This window comes from Sinocyclocheilus rhinocerous, unplaced genomic scaffold, assembly GCF_001515625.1.
Source record: "Sinocyclocheilus rhinocerous isolate Xijiao unplaced genomic scaffold, SAMN03320098_v1.1 scaffold677, whole genome shotgun sequence".
Taxonomy (NCBI): Eukaryota; Metazoa; Chordata; class Actinopteri; order Cypriniformes; family Cyprinidae; genus Sinocyclocheilus; species Sinocyclocheilus rhinocerous.
The window spans coordinates 400,754-417,417 of NW_015633185.1; the positions used below are offsets into that span (position 1 = coordinate 400,754).

Here is a 16,664-nt window from a genome sequence, read left to right on the forward strand (position 1 = left end):
GGGGGGGGTGTCATGAGAACAGAGTTCCACACCTCATTTTCCTGCTCTATCCGGCATGATTCATTCCTATGGCAAACATTCTCATAACAATGACTTCAAAGATATTTGCATTGAGGCGTGATGCAGTCATACTTTCACTGACAAGTTGATACAAATCAATAGGTAAAAGCGCACCGTGCAGCAGTCAACTCTAAGATGCTTGGCTGGAAAATTGAATGAGAACAGCCTGGGATCTTTGTAGGAACGGTGCAAGGAAATATCAGGTTTGCCCACCGGATTAGGTTACGTAAGGCATGTAGAATATGAAGCTACAAACTCATATGGCTCATTTATCCGTGCAGTTTGCCCTGAAAAACTGCAACCAAGCATAAAAGGTCAACCAATTATTGTATCCATCAATAATAGTACAAAATGCAACATGCATATACAGACATCAGCAAGGGTTTCTCTGAAAAAGGAAGAGAAACCGAGAATATAATAACATTTTACATATAAAGTCAACCTGTTAACAACGGACAAAGGTTGACTTCTCAAATCAGCCAATGAATGGTGAAATGAAAGTATGATGCATGCCATCATTTCACTTCTGTGGAAAAAATCCCTCAAGATCTTCCTTTTTTACCTAGTGAAAGGCATTTGTTTAGTTAACTGGTCTGTATGGAAATGGATGTCTATATGCGGATCATTTATGAATCCACAATATTTTTTGAATACCATTGTATGTAATATGGCAATCATTCAACATCACTGTATTTAACCTGATAAAGCTACATCAGAACAGATGGGCAACAAAGCACTGAAAGACATTTAGCAATTACAAAACAATAATAAACCAAATTAAGCTGATATTTCTGGTGATTCTCATCATTTATACAGTAAATATACAAGTCTGATGATTAGACTTACCGGCATGAAGCTGTATTTTTCCAATAATACCTTCTACAAGGCCCAGACAAACAGGATTCCATGCTAGCAGCAGGTCTGTTGCTGAAAGGAGGATGAAAATTAAAGTCATAAGTGTTTCAGTTCCTAATATATATCTTTATTTACAATAATTACACATACAAATGAACGTTTTTGCATTTTTATTTATGCACAAATTTATATTTTTTTTTCAGCACTGCATCTGGGACAGAAGAACCATCAGAACTTCATTCGACTTTCCAAGGTTATGTGGCTGCTCACAATTGATTGCAAAAAACTTTCCAAAGCATTTCTGAAGCAGGTTCCTGACAATGATGACTACTGACTTTGAGTCACAAACTTGCTGAGTAGCTCCTCTTAAAAGCTGATTGATTAGCATCACCTGCATTGTCAGGAGTGATGTTCAGGGTCTGAAATGTCATGTGCAAAGAGTGTATGGTAGCTTTATGGCTCACGATCATCTGACAGAAATCCAGTTTGGAAGTAGATGCTGTCTGTACTTTTGCTGCTGTCCTGCACTCAACCATCAGATGTTCACAGCCTGATGATGAATGGGTCGGAGCTGGATGAGCTGCATCATGAAGCTGCCAAAAACCATCCATAATGACCATGAACCTGGCTCTGGGGATCATTCCAGTCTGAGGGAAGATCTCCAACTACTAGGCCATGCTGGTACATCCATAGAGTTGAATGATGTCTTGGTAGCCGCAATGACTTAATGGGAACTAACACCAAATAATACGAAATTCTGAAATTCAACACTGCACTCAAATTGTTACAATTATAATACAATTTGTAATTAAAAATACATCAATGTGATCTCACATGTGTCTCTAATAGAAGTTTGAAGTGAATAGCCTTTAATTTGACATTAGGAAGCGTGATTTTGGATTATGAATAGATTTGTGTCTCACAAACACAAAGCTTTTCACTTCACAAGCCATTAACTGATGGACTGGAGTCGTGTGGATTACTTGTGGATTATTGAGATGTTTTATCAGCTGTTTTCGGACTCTCATTCTGACTGCACCCATTCCCTGCAGAGGATCCATTGGTGAGCATGTGATGTAATGCTAATAAATTTTCATTTTGTTGAACTATTCTTTAATCTGCCACACTAAACCAACTGGGCCTGAATAATAAACACAGTAGTAATTAGTACAGTTGTATAACCTCACTCAGCCACGCTGGCAACTGTGGCATGATGCATTGTGTTAGGAATTAATTCAAAAGAACCGAGACTGTACGCATCATGCATACAGTGGAAACCCTTATCCAGTTAAATAATGGAAAAGCACTGCAACCTAAACCCGATCAGCCTGGCTGCACGCACATGGTTAAAAACAACTACAACTCATCCAAATCTTCACAGGCTGCAGTGTCCCTGATACTCGGAGAGATGGTCTAGCTGCCCATCTAGTTCTAGACTTGACAAGAGATAAAAGTGGTGTGGATAGGTAAATATTTTAAAGGTTAGATGATCAAAAGTGGAACAATGGGTTGCATTGTGAGAGTAAAACACACGTCATGGATGAGCTCGCAAACTTTTTTTTTTAATAAAATATATGCAAGACACATTTAAATAATTTTTAAATTGAATTGAAATTGAAACTGATTTCTGGTAAAATGCCCACAATGCATACAATACACAGAAGAAATGTCAAAATTGTCTGAGGTTAGAGAAGTGTGTCGGTACATAGTAAATTATTGGTTTAAAGCCTGGGCAGAAAATTCTCATTTGACTATCTACTGTGCCTGTGTTCTTTCTCCAGAAGAACAGTCACATGTCTGACCCTTACTTTAACCTTCACCATTTAACAGTGTAACTAATTCCCCTGTGCAACATCATTAGCACTGGCCAGCATATTTATAAATACATCAACAATGGACATTCAAATATTTATTTACAACTGACATTTTATTTCTGTTTAATTAAGGCCATTTGGTTGTCACTTGTAAGGCCTGTAAACTGGTTAAATATTATTATTATTATTCACAGATGCAGCCTGCACCACTGGGAAAGAGTAATGTCAAACTGGACCCAAAGGTTATCACAATATCAAACAGAGATACATTTTGATGCAAAAATAAACAAAATATATATGATAAAATATATTATACAGAATATACTTTTTGTTTATTGTATTATATAGTAGGCATTTCACTCAAAAATTGACCGTTTACTCACCCTCATTTCCCAGATAGCACACATACATCAGCAAGATGTCTGTTAATGATCGCTTCATCTGGAAAGCATCTGCGGTGTACAAACATCTGATAAATGTCTTTAAGATGTCCGTTTTACATACATTCTAAATCATAAACATCTTAAAGACATTTTCTAGATGCAGATGAGCAAACACACTAAAAAATACATCTTGAAGATGTAATTGCAGACGTCAAATAGATGTCTCCGTGATGTACATGTGCTATCAGGGGTTGTATGACTTTCTTCCTTGGAACACGAAAGGAGATGTTAGGCAGATTTTTAGAGAATGAAAGGCTTTCACTATTCACTTTCATTATTTGGAGAAAAAAAAAAAAGATTAAATGGAAGTAATCATAACTGAGCCTGACAGTGCTAGCATTCAGTCTAACATCTCCTGAAGAAAGTAAGTCATACAGATTTGGAATAACATGGTGAGTAAATAATGACAGAATTCTCATTTTTATGTGAACTATCCCTTTAAGAGTCTCAGGCTGACATCTAAACGCCCTTGACCAAAACATACAAACCCTCAAACCCCAAATGATGTAGTAAGAAAAAGGGTTTTTAGGCACGACATCCTACCAAAAACATCACCAGCGGTTTGCACAGACACGCATGTCAACACGCGCCGCTGCTTTGAAAGTAGGGCAATGAAAACAAAACGACTGGGCATCTTTCAGACAGCAGCCTCGATCGACAAATATGAAACTAACATTTCCATCTATTTAATGTCTGTACAACTTCACAATGATTTTAAAGAGCCAACTTCTCCAAAAGGAGCACATATCACTCATCTTGTCTATGTTTTGGAGCTGCGTATAGTGACCAGCTATTATGCACAAGAAATGGCAACAATGTAGACAGTGAAAACGGAAACATTGAAACACATGTACAACTGTATAAAAAAGTGATGGAGTTACAATGTAAGAATTACCTGGTCTCACGGCCATAGATCCATCCTTCCTGCTGCACCACAGCGCGTTATCTCCGCTCTGGAGAATATAATGATCTTTAGCTTGAAACAGCTCCATGTTCACCAAAACACCAAAACATACGAGCTTCCCGACACCACACCGCTGGATTTGTTCCCGATCCGAGAAACGAGGAATGCAGCAGCTTCGCTTTTCGTCCACTGGCAGTCCCAATAGACGCCAGCTAACCTGCTAGCTGTGTACTTGTGTAAATGTTTATAATAATCTGATAAAGCATCGTGTCTCTATGTCAGCTACTGGCCGATCATCGAAAATGAATCGGCGGTGCATTTAATGTGAGTTTAATAAGGGCGATACTGTGGTTCAGAAATGTGCCGGTCCGTCTAATATTTGCCACTGAGGGGAGCAGCAGTGACTGAAACAATTTCCTCCAGTTATACACACACGTGACTTCCTCCGTCACACCGAACATCATAGTTCATCTGTGACTGAGATGCCCCACCTGCAGTACTTGTTTTGATGTATTGTTTTATGTTAGATCGTTACTTTGCAATTCTATTTTGGAGACACTTATATAACTGATGACCTGTTTCAATAATATAATACTGATGCCATGTTTGAATGGTTGTAAAAGTTGCCATTATTCTAGATAAATTAGTTATGTGGGTCTAAATAAGTTAAAATAATGAATCAGTATGTCGAGCAGTGTGCGAAATTAATTGTGTTCTTTAGTATCATTATTGTGCAACAAATGATTGAATGAATAAAAGTTCCAACTTAAACTGTAGCTAAATCTTGAGGGCTTTGGAGCACAGACTTAAGTTTGGTGTCCTTTTAAATACCACACTTGGCAGATTATTGCTTAAGTGAAAAAAGTATAAAAAGTGAAACTGTAGTGTTAAATAAAAGTGAGTTATAGAAGTTTAAGTTTACTGTTATGAAAAATGCACAAAAATACTATTTTCAAATTTTATATGAAAATATAAACTTTGAAAATCAAAGCCAATACATCTAAACAAGCTGTGTTCCAAATTTGAGGTTGATATCACAAAAAAAGAGCATTCGTTAAAGTTTTTTTTTTTTCATAATTTTTTTTGTGTTCACATAGCAAGTGCCAAAACCTTTGCCAAGTTTCGTGCCATTTCAATGAAGTAAAAAAAATACAGGCCCTAACTAACTTTTGAAATGTTGGGAAAAACTCTCTGGAAAACACTCTGTTTTTGGTGATTTGGTGGCTGATTCGTATGAAATTGTACAATCTCATCTGTACGTTTTTCCTACTTTTATATCACTCATTGGCGCGGCTGGCACCATACATGTCTGACCCTAAAAAATACTTTTTTAGTGAACATTTTAATGTGCCACCCCAGGATTTTTAGTGTGCCTCTCTGGCTACCCCTTTAAAAATTTCCTGGAGGCGCCGCTTGCCCCATTGATGGTAAGGTTTGAGATGGGATGGACCTTAATACATAAATTTTTTTCTAAAAACCGAATGTTTCCATAGGATTCATAACATACAAATTCATATGAAATAACCACATAGTAAAATAGTTACATTTTCTCATGAAACATGCTTTTATAAGACCACCAACCTTTTTGTTTTGACTTTCTTTTTTTATTAATATATTAATAGTAATATAATATAGATTATATTAATTTATATTCTTTGAAACAATCCTAAAATGACTAGAGAGACGCAGTAGTCAGTGGTCAGTGAAGCATTGTTCGCTGTCTGACTGGTAAAGATGTATCTGGCAGTAGGCGTCTTTCCACAACGCCTTTGTACATTACAGCCTTTGAAGCTTATCCTAAAAGGAATTAAATGCCATCTAGATGTAATATTATCTCCAACTGATTACATAATGCCCTGGTCTCATTTGAGTTTTCAAGAAACTTTTCTTCTGCAAATATGCCTAATAGGACTCCATTTTTTAAGGCTGACTCATTTCTTAAATTTTCTGTGATGAATAGCTCAGCTTTTTTAATCACTGTGATTCAGGTTGACCTACATTTATAACTATACCTCTGTTTGTAAATATTGTTGTTTATTATATCATTCTTAAAAACAGATGATATTACATTATTCTTAATTTTTATGCATTTTATGTTGACAGTCTTAGTAAGCATAATACTATAATCTTGCCCTATCATACTGTTAACACTGTAGAATGATATTTAATAAGCTATTTGATGGTAAAGTTACTCTACACAGTGTACATTAAAAAAAAGTGGTTGTATATTACACACCATGCAACTTTATGTAAGCAAAGTGCTTTATTATATTGTATTTGCAGTCATGCTTATGTCACCATGTCGACATTTTAACAAACTGCAAATAACCAAGCTGTGAACACTGAACATTGCATACTATTTCACAAAACAGACTTAGAAACTGGTTTTGTTCGCAGTATTAGTACGATATCAGAGTCAGAGTCAGTAACAGGTCATTAAGATAAAAAAAAGGTCTCACAACAGTCATGTGAGACATAGCACTTTGTTTTAAACTGAACTGAGCTGACACATTATACAAAGTCATTTTTGGTACACTAATTTCTAGTCACTTAGAGCAAGTGTTTAAGTTGCCTTCCTCAAGGGCACAATGTTAATAAAATGGGATGATTTTGGTACCTTTCGAGTTCATAGATCACCATAACTTTGGACTGACCCTGGCTGCTTTAAAAAACCAGCACCTTAATCATAAGGCGACCATATATTCAGCAAGTTTTTTTAGATTCAACATTTGAACATTCTTAGAAAACGGAAACATTGAAACACATGTACAACTGTATAAAAAAGTGATGGAGTTACAATGTAAGAATTACCTGGTCTCACGGCCATAGATCCATCCTTCCTGCTGCACCACAGCGCGTTATCTCCGCTCTGGAGAATATAATGATCTTTAGCTTGAAACAGCTCCATGTTCACCAAAACACCAAAACATACGAGCTTCCCGACACCAAACCGCTGGATTTGTTCCCGATCCGAGAAACGAGGAATGCAGCAGCTTCGCTTTTCGTCCACTGGCAGTCCCAATAGACGCCAGCTAACCTGCTAGCTGTGTACTTGTGTAAATGTTTATAATAATCTGATAAAGCATCGTGTCTGGCCGATCATCGAAAATGAATCGTCGGTGCATTTAATGTCAGTTTAATAAGGGCGATACTGTGGTTCGGAAATGTGCCGGTCTGTCTAATATTTTCCACTGAGGGGAGCAGCAGCGACTGAAACAATTTCCTCCACTTATACACACACGTGACTTCCTCCGTCACACCGAACATCATAGTTCATCTGTGACTGAGATGCCCCACCTGCAGTAGGCTACTTGTTTTGATGTAGCCTATTGTTTTATGTCAGATCGTTACTTTGCAATTCTCTTTTGAAGACACTTATATAGGCTAACCGATGACCTGATTCAATAATATAATACTGGTGCCATGTTTGAATGGTTGTAAAATTGGCGTTATTCTAGGCCAAGCCTATAAATTAAGCTATGGTTGTGTGGGTCTAAATAAGTTAAAATAATGAATCTGTATGTCGAGCACTGTGCGAAATGAATTATATAGGTTCTTTAGAATCATTATGGTGCATCAAATAATTGAATGAAAGAAATTTCCAACTTAAACTGTAAATTTTGAGAGCTTTGGAGCACAGACTTAAATTGTTCTTTTTAAGACACTTGGAGATTATTGCTTAAGTGAAAACATTTTTTAAAAATGAAATTGTGTTAAATTAAAGTGAGTTTATTTTAAGTTTAAGTTTTATTATGAAAAATGCGCAAAAAATACTTTTTACAAATTTTATATGAAATATAAATATAAAGCCATACATCTAAACAAGTTGTGTTCCAAATTTGAGGTTGATATCACAAAAAAAGAGCATTCAGAAATATTTTGTTTGGGAGTTCCAAACGTTTCCACTACTTGAAATTTGTTTCCCATTTGTTTACAATGCAGTCATTTTTGACCACGAGAAGAACAAGTGTGACTTTTTTTTAGGACCATTTACCTTTTTGAATCATGTTCATTTTTTTCATGTTCACACATAGCAAGTGCCAAAACCTTTGCCCAGTTTCGTGCCATTCGGACGAAGTCACAAAAAAAGTGCAAAAAATAAATAAATAAATTAAAATCACGTTACTTGCCTTTGTGTTTTCTCATTCCGCTGCCCTGCCTCGCGTTTCTGAATGCAGAAACAGGTTCTGTGTGAATGGTCCCTAAAAAAAATCCAATGTTTCCATAGGATTCATATAAAAAAATTCATATGAAATAACCACATAGTAAAATCCTCTTGAAACTCGCAGAATTGTAGGCCTTATAAACATGTTTTTATAAGACCACCGACCTTTTTGTTTTGGCTTTCTTTTAAATTAATAGTAATATAATATAGATTATATTCATTTATAAATTTTGAATCAATCCTACACTCTAAAAATGCTGGGTTAAATATAACCCAGCGCTGGGTTAAAAAGGGGCAAACCCAGCTATTGGGTTGTTTTGACCCAGCAGTTGGGTTGTTTTGACTCAAAACAACCCAACCGCTGGGTCAAAAAAAAAACAATAGCTGGGTTTGTCCCTTTTTAACCCAGCATTTTTAGAGTTTAAAACGACTGGAGAGATGCAGTAGTCAGTGGTCAGTAAAGCATTGCTTGCTGTCTGGCTGGTAAAGCTGTAGCTGGCAGTAGGCGTCTCTCCACAACGCCTTTGTACATTACAGCCTTTGAAGCTTATCCTAAAAGGAATTAAATGCCATCTAGATGTAATATTATCTCCAACTGATTACATAATGCCCTGGTCTCATTTGAGTTTTCAAGAAACTTTTCTTCTGCAAATATGCCTAATAGGACTCAATTTTTTAAGGCTGACTCATTTCTTAAATTTTCTGTGATGAATAGCTCAGCTTTTTTAATCACTGTGATTCAGGTTGACCTACATTTATAACTATACCTCTGTTTGTAAATATTGTTGTTTATTATATCATTCTTAAAAACAGATGATATTACATTATTCTTAATTTTTATGCATTTTATGTTGACAGTCTTAGTAAGCATAATACTATAATCTTGCCCTATCATACTGTTAACACTGTAGAATGATATTTAATAAGCTATTTGATGGTAAAGTTACTCTACACAGTGTACATTAAAAAAAAGTGGTTGTATATTACACACCATGCAACTTTATGTAAGCAAAGTGCTTTATTATATTGTATTTGCAGTCATGCTTATGTCACCATGTCGACATTTTAACAAACTGCAAATAACCAAGCTGTGAACACTGAACATTGCATACTATTTCACAAAACAGAATTTGAAACCAGTTTTGTTTGCAGGTTTAGTACGATTCAGAACGAGTCAGTAACAGGTCATTGAGATAAAAAGGTCTCACAACAGTCATGTGAGACACAGCACTTTGTTTTAAACAGAATTGAGCTGACACATTATACAAAGTAATTTTTGGTACACTAATTTCTAGTCCCTTAGAGCAAGTGTTTAAGTTTCCTTCCTCAAGGGTACAAGGTTGATTAAATGGGATTGTTTTGGTACCTGTCGAGTTCATAGATCACCATAACTTTGGACTGACCCTGACTGCTTTAATCATAAGGCGACCATTTAGATTCAACATTTGAACATTCTTAGGTGAACATTCTTAATACTGGAAATGTTCATTTTGGCACAGAAAAATAGAATAAAAATATATCATTTGTATCACTGTCACTCAACAAATAATAATACTGGCAAGCATTCAAACCATCATAGGGAATTCTGTCAGCAAAGCTCACTTTCAACAATGAATTATTCTCCTGCATGATGTTCAAATGGTTATATTTAAAGGCATGAATTTATATATATATATATATATATGCCTTCCAATATGCCAAAATTCAAAATGCCTTTATATTTTTTTTGTAGCCCACACATTCATTTTTTTTTTAAATCAAATAAAAGTTTTCACTATGACAGCCCACTTCTTCATTAACAACTTCTTAAGGAATATTCAAAAACATTTTATCATTCATTCAACATGGTACAAAAGATACTTTTTGAACGTTAAAATACTTTCTTCTGTTCAAGGCCTCGTTTTCATTTGTTTTTGAATATAACCTGTCACCACTTTGTCTTTTGCTACAAGACACTGGCATGGTGTGATTTGACAACAGCAGCATCACATAACAGCACACATGATTGCACTCAGTAAACAAATCACGTTAGATCATTTCCAACAGAAAACTTCAATTATTCATGCATGCAACTAATAATAACTGCGCAAGTAAAAACAAGAATGGAGATCTGATTAGTGTTCTTCTCAAAAATGTGTGCCTTCTTTGTGCAATTATAAAATCTCCTTGACCTTCTCTGAGTTTGCCTTGTGAATCATACTTGACTCAGGGTACGGGTCACCAGCCAGCCCTTCCGTCGGCTCTCCAAACATCTCCAGTTCATCTAGAATGGTTTGAACTCTGCGGACGCCATCCCTTCGAGCCTGACGCACATCAGGGCGACCTTCAGGGTCTACCGAGTCCAGAGCCAGAAGTTGTTTGGTCAACATCTCCTCCAGCATCAAGTATCTTTTATCATTCTTCTTCCCATCGAAACTTTTCACATCTCGTGCCAGTTTCTCCACCCGTTCCCATATCTGCTGAACTTTGATCAGTCCTGGGTGGCACAGATTTTGTTCTGAAGTCTCCTCAGGCTGGAATTGTGGGGGTGGGACCTCTTGAGGTGTTTGAGGGGCAGCGGTTTCCTGGGGTTCTGTTGCTGGAGGAAATTGTATGGTAATATTGGATGTCTCTGATACCTGTGGTGACTGTGGTACGGGTTGTTGTGCTTTTGGCTGGGGTGCTTGTGTAGGTTGTTGTTGATGTACTGGCTGATGATGTATTTGCTGAGGAACATCACTCACTCTTTGAATGGGAATCTCAAATGCAGGCGCTCTGACAATTTCTTCAACAGGTTGTTCAGCTTTAGGTGGTATTGCTGCGTGTCCAATGTGTTGCTGGACCTGGCGTATAGTAACATATTCACTGTAGTTACATTTCATACATTAATTCTGAACACTAGTATTTCTCACACTAAATGTTACATAAATGTACAAGATGACTTGAGCTTATGTAAATCAACAGCTATTAATAAATACTAATAAATAACACACGTACCTGGGGTCTCTCTCCCATGATCTGAGACATGACTGGTGACTGGGCCCTTAATAGGATAGGACTGGCAGTTCGATTCTGTTGAATCTGAATGGGCACTTGTTCACGGTAGATTGGGATTTTTTCTCGCGTGGGATGAGAACTTTGGCTAGGCTGGTGTTGTGAGGCGCACCCTATACCCTCATGGATCACCGGAATGGGGATGTAGCCCGCCCGGAGACCTGTATTGCTGGGTCGGGGCTGTTGATGAAGGCCACTCATTTGTTGGTGTGTGCCCTGTGGTTGATGAACCTGATGCAAATAAAAATACAGTTTGATTTCGGAAATAGCTAAAAATGTATACACTAGCATTCAAAAGTTTGGGATAAGTATGATTTTTTGAAAGAAATTAATACTTTCATTCAGCAAGGAAGCAATAAATTGATCAAAATTTTAAGACGCAAAAATTCTATTTCAAGTAAATGTAATTTTGAACCTGGCATTGTGTATTACTACTATTGTTGACTCTTTGATGAGTTGCTTTGTTCCTTTTTTGTAAGTTGCTTTAGATAAAACTATTGCACAATATTTCTGTTTTTACAGCATTTTTGATTAAATAAAGATAAGAAATAAGATAAACAGAATTTTTTTTATAAATATATAAAATATTTTTAACATAAAATAACAAAATACAAAATATGTATAAAATACTATTAAATAAACTTATTTTGAACATTCAAAATGTGAGCGAGGGTCAACACCAACGTGAAGTGCCACAGTAAATACAGACAGAACATATGATTGAGCATTAATGTGTGTTTATATCGCAACTTTTAGCAGCTGTCATTTTTCAGCAACCTATAAGACTCAAATTTTCAAATTTTGAAAAGAAAATACAGGGCCCAAGGAAAAGTTATAAATGAAAACTCCGGAAGCAGAGTACATGAATTAATGCAAACTTTTCACAATGAATCCATAGCCTGACCTGACAGAGACTGCCATGTTTAATAGAGATATCTGATTCCTAATGGTCTTACCTCAGGCCCGTGTGAAGCAGGTGAGCAAGACAAACATGCCTCTGATGGGGCCTGCACTGGAGATCTAGGCCGACAGTGTGCTGTTGGGGTCGGGGAAGGTGTACGTCCATCTGTTCTCAAATTTTGCTGCACTACTGGATGGATGTAGGAGAAGCTCGGATACTGCTGCAGCCTGGGTTCAGTGTTTTCATGGGAGATTGGGATGGGGATGTAGCCCTGGCGTAGCATTGGTTGCCTCATCTCTTGAATAAAGGATTTATGCATGTCCTGAGGTGACTCAGGGGACATAGAGGGGCCATTTAAAAAAATCTGAAAAACACATAAAAAACATAAAATAAGTAAACAGATCAGGTCTATTCAAAATTAACTCACTATTTGTATTCTTAATAGTTGTATCCTCATGTAATGATGAGACAAAATATTTAGCATCATAATACCAGTAATGCTTATATAACACCTCTTGATGATGCTCTTCAGTTCGGCTCTGCTGAAGTATGTAGTAGCTATACGCCAAATTGTTTTGCAGGAGTAGGCAAATAACTCAAGCATATGGTTGACTGGGTTATTGAAAAAGCTCCAATTATCAACAATGGAATTACAGACAGCATGACAAAATATTTTGACTTGCACCAATGACTTGGCTATGGCCAAAAATATTAAAAACAAGCCAGACATAGTGGTGTGTAGATGTTTTTTGTGAAATAACCCTGCACAATCAGTAGATCATCATTCTCATGATTAATCTGAACTGAAAAAGGAAATAATGGTATTGTTAAACAGTCACACACAATGGGGACAAACCTTTGGGAGTTAAACTTCGACAAACATAAGGAGTAAAATATAAGGAGTCAAAAGTAGCATTACTAATAAGCACAACATCTGATATTCAAACTTCTATATTAACTTAGTATTATCAGTTATGATGATAACCATTTTATGAACTAAAAGTCACTCTTGTATTAGATATACAGTGGGTACGGAAAGTATTCAGACCCCCTTAAATTTTTCACTCTTTGTTATATTGCAGCCATTTGCTAAAATCATTTAAGTTAATTTTTTTTCCTCAATGTACACACAGCACCCCATATTGACAGAAAAACACAGAATTGTTGACATCTTTGCAGATTTATTAAAAAAGAAAAACTGAAAAATGCTCATGTAAGGGGGTCTGAATACTTTCCGTACCCACTGTAGATACTCCATATGACACATTATGTGGTGATTAACAGTATTTTACACTTGCTACATTTTTTCTATTAGCGTCAAATCAGTCAAGTTGTTGGCTTTTACAACTAGTCAAAATCAGTCATATGCAAATTACACCCGTTGTATATCTGTCTAATGTAAAATTATATTATATGATATTGCAGGCAACCAACCAACATTTTAGTGGGTTCAGTCACTGCTTCAGTTCAATACGTAAATGTAAACCTCAGTTTATGTCTCGCGTCTTCTCTCCTCATCTGTTTGACACGCAAAGGTCAGTCCGCCCTCTCTCAATGATGAGGCAGTCCGGGAACAAACATGAGTGGGTAAAAAACTCACTGTGCACAGCAACTGTTAAGCGATGGCATTGGCTTAGGATATACCCTGTATGCTGTCGATTCTAATGCCATGACTCACTCTATGTAGCATTTTGCAGTGGGTTCCTGTGCTGTTGGCACTGTGTCTTAAAATACTCTTTGTGAGGGGGAGGGCCTCCCTTACTAATCTATGTAAATCAGAGTTGCACAGACACAACAAACATCAAACGAAACAAAATCCCTAACAAATCATCATGAAACACCTATTCTTTTGTTGAAACAGCAGAGCTGCTACATAATTTAAGACAGTGGTTTTCAACAGGGAGGCAATTATTCCTGAATGAAGCTATGGTCATATTTACAGTTGCTCAGTGAAATTTCGCAAGCGATATCAAGTCATTTATATTGGAGTCTACGTGACTGGGAGTTCACATTAAACTATGGCAAAAAGTTCCTCACGAAGATTTCATTCGTGTTCAATTTGGTCACATGATTCGTTGTGTAGCCCATGCAGAAAGTTGCTTGGTTTGAAAGTGACTGTTTCATTTGTCGCTACACTACTGACAATTGACAATGGTTGAGAAATTCCGCTGAAATTCCGTTAATATGACCTCAACTTCTACTAAATGCTTAAAGTTAAGAAGCTAAAGTTCAGCAAATTGCTTTATTTTCCATCCTAAATAAAAATGTAATGTAATGTACAAATCTCCACATTGTATTGTAAACATAAAGTTCAGCTAATTGCTTTATTTTCCGTCCTAAATAAAAATGTAATGTAATGTACAAATCTCCGCATTGTATTGTAAACATAACAAAATATGTTAAAGACATTAATGTGGCAATATATGCATGTTATTACAGGTCAAGCTAAAAATGCAACACTCAATACGCATCCGATTCCTTTCACTAGGGAGTCCAGGGCCTGAAATAGGTTAAAGATGCCTGATTTAAGGTTTATAATGTTATGAATTTAAGACAGTTATGTAGTTTTATAAAAAGATTCAAAACCAAGATGCTAATAAACAGAGAGAATAGGCTGGTTAGTGTATATGACCTCATGCCCTCTTTTTTTTTTTTTTTGACAGACGCCAAGAGTAGCGCTCAGTTTATCTCCTGGCAGCTGTCTTTCCAGCAGATTCTTTGTGACACTAACTTCGGACAAGTGTTGATCTATCTAATGAAATGTGCCAACTGGCAAGCCCCCGTGTTCCCCCCCACCCACATACCCACATTTTTTACTCCCCGAACCTGATGTGCGGAGAACAGTTTGACACTTCCAGTTTGTAACTTTCAAGCCCATTCATTGGGAGTGACAGAATCGGTGAGTGGGTGGATCTTTCTGAAATCCCATGTAAGGGAAACTTTGAGGGACGTGTTAGTGCTGTGCGGTTCCAGGGATGTGGAGAACAAGCGCAGTGTGCGTAGTTCTCGAGGCTTTAAATAAACATTGTGGAGTCGTTTTAACACTCTCACATATGACTGCAGTGCGTCACACACTAATCACTTCAGCTGAGATCATCACACTAATATATTTCGCCCGTGTATGCGCCGTCAGGTCGTTCAAATGCACGCGAAGCGCTATTTCCACAGAGGTGACAGCGATTCACGGGCGAGCTTCGGCGAATATCAAGTGCGTGGCTCCTCTAGACAGTCGGTGTCTGATCAAGTATGATGTGGATGTACTGAGTGGGATCGTAGCCTACGCACTCAACAAAACTGTCTTTTTCGACGAAACACCCTCTAAAATGCCATAATGCCCAAGTAATCTATAAAGCACGTCATATGTTGATCCGCATTTTTAAAATCGCCCGAAAAACGCTCACGTTTGACAGCGCAACTTCCAAAAGCAAAATCAAGATCTATCTTTTACCTTTTTCGTGTCATGCCTCGGATCGTTCCACGTCGTTGTGCGATTGTTGTGATCCACAAAAAAGGGCCAACCTGTCTGAGGGTCAATTTTGATCTCCCACCCAGGTGGTAGAGGATCGTTAGTTGCCATCGTTTCGACTGGAGACAGTGTTTTCATACTCTGATATTGCTTCGCTCCCGAATATTGTGCCATTACAGCCGCCACAGACGCTTTAAAGGGTCCGTTTGATGACGTACTGTAAACGGGGACGGGTTTCTCGAAGCAGCAAGGTCCCTCTGAAGACTACCGAGAAAGTTCTAGCTGAGGGTTCACTGTGACGCCCACGTGTGTGACCAAAAATTACCCCTTGACCGTCCGGACCGACACAGATCCTCGCTGACACTTTAACCCCCCCCCCCCCAAAAAAACCTTGTTGCTACTTGTTGCTTGTTGCTTTTAACGTAAAGACAGACAGTAAAGGGAAAAACCTGTGTGATCTCTGTCATTCTACTCTTCTTTCCATTTTGCTTCTATAATCCGAAATAATTTGTTTTTTATGTTAAGAGGAGGCAGCCTAATCCCTGGATTATATTTATATACAAAATACAATAATCTATTTTTTAATACAATGAAATAATGTAAAATATTAATACAAAAAAATCAGGACTGAAACCAGGTTTGTGACATTGATAAAAAAAATTAAACAAACGCAAGCTATTCGTGGGAAGTCAAATTCCTGGATATTTCTATATGTTAAATATAATCATTTATAAAAATGTAACACTAAAAATCAAACAACACACACACATGCCCTTAAATATATAACACATTGCAACCATTTTAATTTTCTATCACAACATGGGGGAAATACATTTTCATTCCTGAACAATATTTCTGCAATGTAATCAGTACACTAATAATCACTAAATATTACCTGGGTTCAGTGCGTCTCTGTTATTTTTTGTCAAAGACTTCAGGCATTCATTGACGCTGTAACACAGGGGTGTCCAAACTCGGTCCTGGAGGGCCGGTGTCCTGCAGGGTTTAGCTCCAACTTGCCTC

General features: G+C 37.1%; 2 protein-coding genes across 7 annotated transcripts in view; both read right to left on the minus strand.

Annotated features, from left to right (window-relative positions):
• LOC107743504 (phosphatidylinositide phosphatase SAC2-like) overlaps positions 1-7,138 on the minus strand; it is an 18,983-nt gene extending 11,845 nt beyond the window's left edge. For 2 of the 3 annotated variants that reach the window (XM_016556738.1, XM_016556735.1), the window contains exons 1-2: positions 4,068-4,497; positions 907-987 (exon numbers count right to left, since the gene is read on the minus strand). In XM_016556738.1, coding sequence (XP_016412224.1) covers positions 907-987; positions 4,068-4,164 — 178 coding nt within the window. In that variant the 5' untranslated portion in view covers positions 4,165-4,497. Of the gene's footprint in view, positions 1-906; positions 988-4,067; positions 4,498-6,887 lie in introns of those variants that run through there. The other variant, XM_016556737.1, reaches the window with a different exon arrangement.
• Positions 7,139-9,672: 2,534 nt separating this feature from the next.
• Positions 9,673-16,664, minus strand: part of LOC107743505 (BAG family molecular chaperone regulator 3-like) — a 9,238-nt gene continuing 2,246 nt past the window's right edge. The window contains exons 1-4 of one of the 4 annotated variants that reach the window (XM_016556742.1): positions 16,537-16,651; positions 12,231-12,539; positions 11,218-11,505; positions 9,673-11,063 (exon numbers count right to left, since the gene is read on the minus strand). In XM_016556742.1, coding sequence (XP_016412228.1) covers positions 10,395-11,063; positions 11,218-11,505; positions 12,231-12,518 — 1,245 coding nt within the window. In that variant the 5' untranslated portion in view covers positions 12,519-12,539; positions 16,537-16,651 and the 3' untranslated portion in view covers positions 9,673-10,394. Of the gene's footprint in view, positions 11,064-11,217; positions 11,506-12,230; positions 12,540-15,623; positions 15,918-16,536; positions 16,652-16,664 lie in introns of those variants that run through there. The other 3 variants (XM_016556740.1, XM_016556739.1, XM_016556741.1) reach the window with 3 other exon arrangements.